At 30.1% G+C, this 6,932-nt stretch overlaps 1 protein-coding gene across 1 annotated transcript; it reads right to left on the bottom strand.

Moving 5' to 3' along the window:
• Nucleotides 1-3,470: 3,470 nt before the first annotated feature.
• LOC120213249 (probable aquaporin PIP2-5) lies at nt 3,471-6,284 on the bottom strand. Its single transcript, XM_039211406.1, has 5 exons — nt 5,950-6,284; nt 5,713-5,863; nt 5,398-5,542; nt 4,193-4,333; nt 3,471-3,906 (listed from the first exon to the last, which is right to left on the bottom strand). Exons 1-5 carry the CDS (start codon nt 6,239-6,241, stop codon nt 3,787-3,789), a joined length of 849 nt encoding a protein of 282 aa, XP_039067337.1. The 5' UTR covers nt 6,242-6,284; the 3' UTR covers nt 3,471-3,786.
• Nucleotides 6,285-6,932: the final 648 nt, after the last annotated feature.

The following is a 6,932-nucleotide window of genomic DNA, read 5'->3' as shown; positions in this document are numbered from 1 at the left end:
ATAAATATTTAACAATCTTTGTCATTACCCTTTCCATAATCGCACGCAAGAAAGGGCGGGAGTAACATTGGTTAAGTTGGGCCAAGATATAAATTTTCTATGGCATGGGTATGGGTAGGCAATTTCAATGGACTGACTTAATTTCGCTCTTTAACAACAAAAACGGGCTTCAAAATAATCCCCTTCATGACCCAACAATTTAAAAAAAAAAAAACTAAAACTAAAACTAAAACTTTATCCAATAATTTAAAGAGTGGATATTTTATTTTAAATTGGATATATCTCAAGAGAAATTAGGCAAGACAATATTATTAAGTTTCAAGTTGTCCAAACATAATTTTTGTCTCCTTATAATGTTGTAGACAAGAATCCAATAAGAACACTAAACATCATTTTCCCCAAATATATAAGCAACACATGCAATCACTCCAAGCAACGAAGTGAAAGAAGCATCATTAAAAAAAATCACATGTTCAGTTCTCATGATCTTAATTATTTAATTATTTTTTTAATTATTAGAGTTACCATGTTAACATAAGGATCAAAATGGAATATTATAGATAGTTTGAGGATTAATATTAGATTTTCTAAGATTTAAAGACCAATTTAGAATGGACGTTATAGTTTGAAGGTTTATATAGAATATTTTAAAGTTTAGACATCAATTTATAATAAGAGTCATAGTTTAAGAACCTCTTATACAATCATCTCTAATCGTTTTGAAACTATTAAAATTAAGCCTTACTCTCAAATATTTTTTGTTTAATTATTTTTTAGGTTGATGTCAAATTTAAAATTATGAAAATAAGTCCTTACCCCAACTTTTTTAATTTAATTACCTTTTAATAAATTTGTACGTTATCCAATAATAAATGAAAATAGACGGCTGTAATTTAGGACCGGTAGATGAGTAAGACGAGTGAGATTAACAGTAAGAAATGTGAATATATTCATTGCAAAAAAAAAAAAAGAGTTAATCTCAATCGTCTATTTCTATCAATCTAATGATCATAAATCTGTGTGTTAGATCATATATATATATATATATATATATATATGGTTTGAAAATGGTACCCATCACTACCATATTCTTCTTCTTCCTTGATGCTTTCTCTTTGGTTTGGAGCCCTGAAATATCCCAGCTCTTGTTGGCTACTCCGGTGGCCGGATACACTTTCTTGCCACCTGAATCTTCAACCTTTCAACTCTTGCTAATTGGATATTCACTTCCATGAATAAGGTAATTCATCTTCGATTACTAATATTCATTCACCTTCAAGGATTTCATGTTTTGTTTCTTACATTTCTAGAACAAGATATCCATCGATTCATGACTTTACTAAATTCATGTATGCAGGTTACTGTAAAGGATAGTAGGCATATTTGAAGTGCATATCAGATTATTGATAAAATATGTTTAAACTTTAGGGTAAACTACGAGTCTAGTACCTAAATTATTACTTTTATTCTATTTTGGTACTTAAACTTTATTATTTTTCAAAATCGTACCTAACATTTACTTTATGTTTCATTTTGGTACATCGCAATTAAAAACTTACATAACTGCTTATGTGACATTTTTTTAATTATGATGTAACATTATCTTATATGGTGAAAAGTAATATCACCGTTAAGTTTTTAACGGTGTGTACCAAAATGAAACCTAAATTAAACGCTAGGTATGATTTTGAGAGAAAATAAAGTTTAGGTACCAAAACAAAAACAAAATAATAAGTGTTAGGATTGATGAATGAAATCGAGAAAATTGAAATATGATTCAAATCGTATTATGTGGTTTAATTTGGGTTTTTATTTTGTGGTTCAGTTTAGATATTTGACTTCATAATTCGATTTAGCTCCGATTTATCATATGAAGCTTATTTGTGAATTTAAACTTGGTGTTTGCGCTCAGATTTAAGTTTAAAATTTATTTTATTTAGGTAAAATCAAATTAATTTTTTCAATTTTATATCATTCAATTTTGATTTTATTTTTAAAATTTTACGCAATGCAATAAGATTCATCTTTTATTAAAAGAATTTAACTGAACTAAATACTCCCTTAATAAGTATGATCAATTGCTTGAACTGGAATGTTATATCAGATTATTATATGCTCAATTTATCTTTTATCTTTTTTTTTGTATATTTAAAAGTTTCTTAGATATTTAAAATCCATGACATATATCCAATTATATATGCGACAAAAATATTAAATAATGATTATTAGTAAATAGTAATATTTGTGGGTAAATTACATTCTTGGTCGTTAAACTATCAGTTTAATCTTATTTTGACTATTGAATTAAAATATTTCTCAATTAGATCACAAAACTTTTAATTTAGTTTCAATCAAACCACCCATGGTTAACCGTTAGTGGGATTGTTGACATGACAGTTAAGTAAATTTATATAATAACACATTTGGTTCATATTACTTATATATTCTATCAATTTGATCATAATTATGATAACACATATGATCCTTGTTATTTATACATTCTGTCAAAATGTAATAAATGTAAAACAATCATAAAATAAAGAATATCAAGATGTAATCTAGAAAAATCCTTTTGAGAAAAAATCACAGGTAGAAGATGAGAAAGTTCACTACATCAAAAAAGAGTACAATAAGGTTTGTGTCTAAATGTAATTTAGGGATTAATCAACTTATCTCTAAACTCTAATCTCTAGTATTTATTTATAGGAATAAATTTATTGTTTACAAATGAAACTTGCATAGAAATAAAAATAAATTTACTCAAACCGGATCTCCTACTCTTTATCAGTGCACAAAAGAAAAAGTAAAATTTTATATAGATTGAAATTCTCCTTATTTTTTGAAAAGAGTTTTTGCATGATTAAGATGGATAACTCATACAAAAGTGACATCGGAGTGTACTTGTTACAAAACCTCCTTAATCTTAAGATGGAACAAAAAGAGTGCACTGACCGAGTCGAAACAGCCAAAAACCACAGAGCAGGGGTTCAAACAAATGCAGAAACTGGACCTAACCCCTATTCCTGCAACATTGCACACTTAAAAGGAACATGACATACATCAAACTTGACAAAATACCAACAAACACAAGACAGCAAGTGATGGCTACCCTCCTCGCCTCATCTCGAACCTGATAAAAAGCAATTTGGGTCTTACAATTCTAACAGAATACAATTTTTTTTAAGTTGAGAGGAGAAAAGTTCAATTAATGAATCACATTTTCAATTAGTAATATATTAAACTCAAAAAAAAAAACTTTTCCAAAATGGTAAATAAATAGTCTTTAATTGAGCTTTTTAAGTGGTTCCTACACTAAATACAATTTCTCTCTCTCTCTCTCTCACAAATTAGTTATAAGCACATATAAAGCAAACCCAAATTTTATATCATTTTCATTATTGGAAATGAGTAAGAATTTGATAATGAAGCCCTTAAGCAATGAACACTAAGTGCAAATTGAGACACAATACATTAAAATAAAAGACAACAAAGTCCAACACTTTTCTTAAAAGCATAAACTTGGTACAAAACAAGAGCTAAAATGAATTTTAAGGAAAGTAAGTACTTGAAAAGCCCTCCCACCCCACACTTCTCAAAAGAGTAGTTTATCTACATTTTCATTATACCCTTAGGTTTCTTTTTCAACTTCACCCAAAGGAAATGTTGAAGAAGAAAGGGAGGGGCCCTTTGAAAGGACACTTGAACATACACAAACCATAAACCCTAATTCCCACATTATTCTCCACATTTTCCCTACTAAATTATATATGGTTTCGGTGCATGAAATCAAACATGGGTTTGGCTTCTGAATGAGCCAAGTGCCTTGACAGCTCCTGCTCTCAAGATGAATTGGTGGTAGAATGCTGCAATGGCTGCTCCAACCATGGGTCCAACCCAGAAGATCCACTGAAAAAATAGTAAAATAAGTGACAGATCCAAAAATATTTTTAAAGATAAACATACATATATTAACAATACAATTTTTTTATACGGCATGAGCACAAGTAATATTTCAGGATATATACCATAAATAAAATAAATAATTAATCGTTGAAAAATAGGATTTCAAGGTGGATCCGCCACTTAGTAGAATATATGGTGGGTTTGCTAGTTACTCTACATATGAATATTTAACCATTCGAACTTCGACCCAATTTTTTTAGATGTGGAGATTGTGGAGAAGAATACTAACATGATCATCCCAAGCCTTGTCGTTATTGAAGATAACAGCAGCTCCAATGCTCCTAGCAGGGTTGATGCCAGTGCCAGTGATTGGGATGGTAGCCAAGTGAACCATGAATACGGTAAATCCAATGGGAAGTGGAGCCAATACCTTCAAACACAATTAACAAAACTCATATTTTCCTATATTGTTGATTACCAAGAAAGACGTTTTTTAATTTGGGTAGAGTATACCAGAGGTCATTGAACTATGTTCAAATTATCGTTTTAGTCACTGAACTTTTAAAAAGATAAAGTATTCATTAAATTTATCAACTGTTATAAAATTATATTTAAATTTTATCAAATTGTTATGAAATGGTAATTAAATTTATCAAAATTTTACAATTATTACAACATTTCAGTGATCATTTTGTAATAATTCTAAAAAAGATAAAGATCATTTTTTAACTTTTAAAAATTTAATGACCGAAATAATCATTCAAGTATAGTTTAGTAATCATTGATAGGGATGCTCATTACCGTATACCCGCAGGTTCGGGTACTCAAAAGTGTCAGATACTCGATATTTTTAGTACTAAAGTAGTCGGTTTGTGTCTTGACCCATAAAACTCGAATACCCGTTAGTTCATGTAAGAGGGCACCCGGTACCAATTTTAATTTTTTATATATCAATCAATTTTAACTTTTGAAAACTCAACAATGAAAAATTTAAAAGTCGAAATTACATAATACAAATATAAAATTTTAGAGATTTAGGTAAAAAAAATTATAATTTTTATTCAGATTAGAAAATTAAATATCACAAATCGAATATTTTTAAACATCCCTAATCTTCGCTATACTTTACCCAAATTTGCTTTTGATCTCTTTATAATGGTATACACAGCGATGATCCAGTTAATCTCACAGTGCATGTTTCTTCATCTGATACTTGGTAAAAAATCTCATTCACATCCTTATCATCTATGGATCTTAAATCGAATATTTTTTTTCAATAATGTAAATATTATTATGCATATTTTTATTTATTAATTTTAAAAATATAAAATATATATGATTTAAATATGTTAAAAGTTTCATTTAATTGAAGAATGCATTATACATCAAAACTAGAATTTAAACTGCTGAACTTTTTTAACTCCAAACGACTTGATCTAACCTGAAGTAACTCGACTAATTATGACCTAGAAGAAGGTGGCGAATGGAACTTACAGGGACATGGGAGTCTCGAGCCTTCCTCTTGGGATCAGTAGCAGAGAAAACAGTGTAAACCAAAACAAAGGTTCCAATAATTTCAGCGCCCAAACCAGTTCCGGAACTGTACCCATCAGCAAGAGTGTTGGCTCCACCTCCGTATCTGTATTCACAAATTCATAAATATTTTCAAGAGTGAGCATATAAATATTGATAATAAAAAATTTTGTACGAAAAAAAACAAATAAAATTTTAGAAGAGATAATACCATCAATAAAACAAATATTTAATATAAAAAAATTCGAATTTTAGAATACACTTGCCACTGCATACCTGTTGTAGTACGATGACTGGAAAGCCTTAACCAAACCAACCCCACAAATGGCTCCCAAAGACTGAGCCACCATGTAAGCAATGGCTCGAACCAACGAGACCTTGCGAGCCAATAACAGACCAAATGTCACCGCCGGATTAATGTGACCACCTGTTGTTTGCACCCCAAGAAAACAAAACAAAAATCAATAGAGACATTTATAAAAACACATGGGAAACTCAAAAATCAAGTACTACCGGAAATCCCAGCAGTGCAGTAAACGAGGACGAAGATCATGCCACCGAAGGCCCAAGCGATACCAAGAATACCGACACCGGCACACGAGTCGGTGCTGGTATCGGCTTGGCTCTTGTATCCGATCACGGTCAAGACCGTGATGTAAAGGAAGAGCAAAGTTGCGATGAACTCGGCTATCAGTGCCCTGTAAAATGACCATTTCTTGAGCTCCGATGCATCGAACAACGGCGCCGGTGGAGGGTCGACGTAGTCCTTTGCATGGAACGTGCTGTGCTCTCCTTCTTTGGCCATGGATTAGTTAGCAAGAAGCTGATGAAATAAGCTATGCTTTTGCTTGTTTATTTTTTATGAGAAATGAGCAGAGGTTGAAGAAGGATGGGGGTATATATGTTGATATAACACAAGGCGTTTCTCTTTATCTTATATTTTTTATTAGTTTTCTTAAAATTATAATAATTAATTTCTCAATTGGTTTAGGGTAAACTACTTATTTAGTCACTCAACTATTTGTATAATTCTATTTTGGTCACTCGACAAAAAAATTAAATAATATTTGATGTTACATTTTGGTTTTATTTTGGCCACTCACTGTTAAAAAATTAATAATGATGTTTATGTGTCCATAAGATAATGTTACACTATCATTGAAAAAACTAAAAATCATCATGTCAATAGTTCTGTTAATTTTTTAACAACGGGTGACCAAAATGAAATCCAAATATAATATTAGGTTTGATTTTAAAAAAGACAATAGTTAAATGAGAAAAAAGAACTAAATGAATAGTTCAATGACTAAATACATAGTTTACCCATTTCTTTAATATCGAGTCAGAAAATTATTCTCCTCCAATCTTTAATTTACGATCATACGTACTTAATTAATATTTTAATTAATTAATTAAATGGTAGCAGATTAAAATCGCTTATATCTGTTTTAAGCTTCTTTCAATTCAAAATAATAATAAAAAATCGCTTGTTCAGA

The sequence above is a fragment of the Hibiscus syriacus genome, unplaced genomic scaffold, assembly GCF_006381635.1.
Source record: "Hibiscus syriacus cultivar Baekdansim isolate YM2019G1 unplaced genomic scaffold, ASM638163v2 tig00110020_pilon, whole genome shotgun sequence".
Classification (NCBI taxonomy): Eukaryota; Viridiplantae; Streptophyta; class Magnoliopsida; order Malvales; family Malvaceae; genus Hibiscus; species Hibiscus syriacus.
This window is presented reverse-complemented; position numbering and strand designations above follow the sequence as displayed.

What these genes read in the sequence shown, in the direction of transcription:
- LOC120213249 (XM_039211406.1), bottom strand. Translation starts at nt 6,241, where the DNA reads ATGGCCAAAGAAGGAGAGCACAGCACGTTCCATGCAAAGGACTACGTC. An exon ending in CAGTCATCGTACTACAACAG is followed by an intron (nt 5,543 to 5,712) that starts GTATGCAGTGGC and finishes TTGTGAATACAG; the next exon opens with ATACGGAGGTGGAGCCAACA. An exon ending in CTCGAGACTCCCATGTCCCT is followed by an intron (nt 4,334 to 5,397) that starts GTAAGTTCCATT and finishes TTGTGTTTGAAG; the next exon opens with GTATTGGCTCCACTTCCCAT.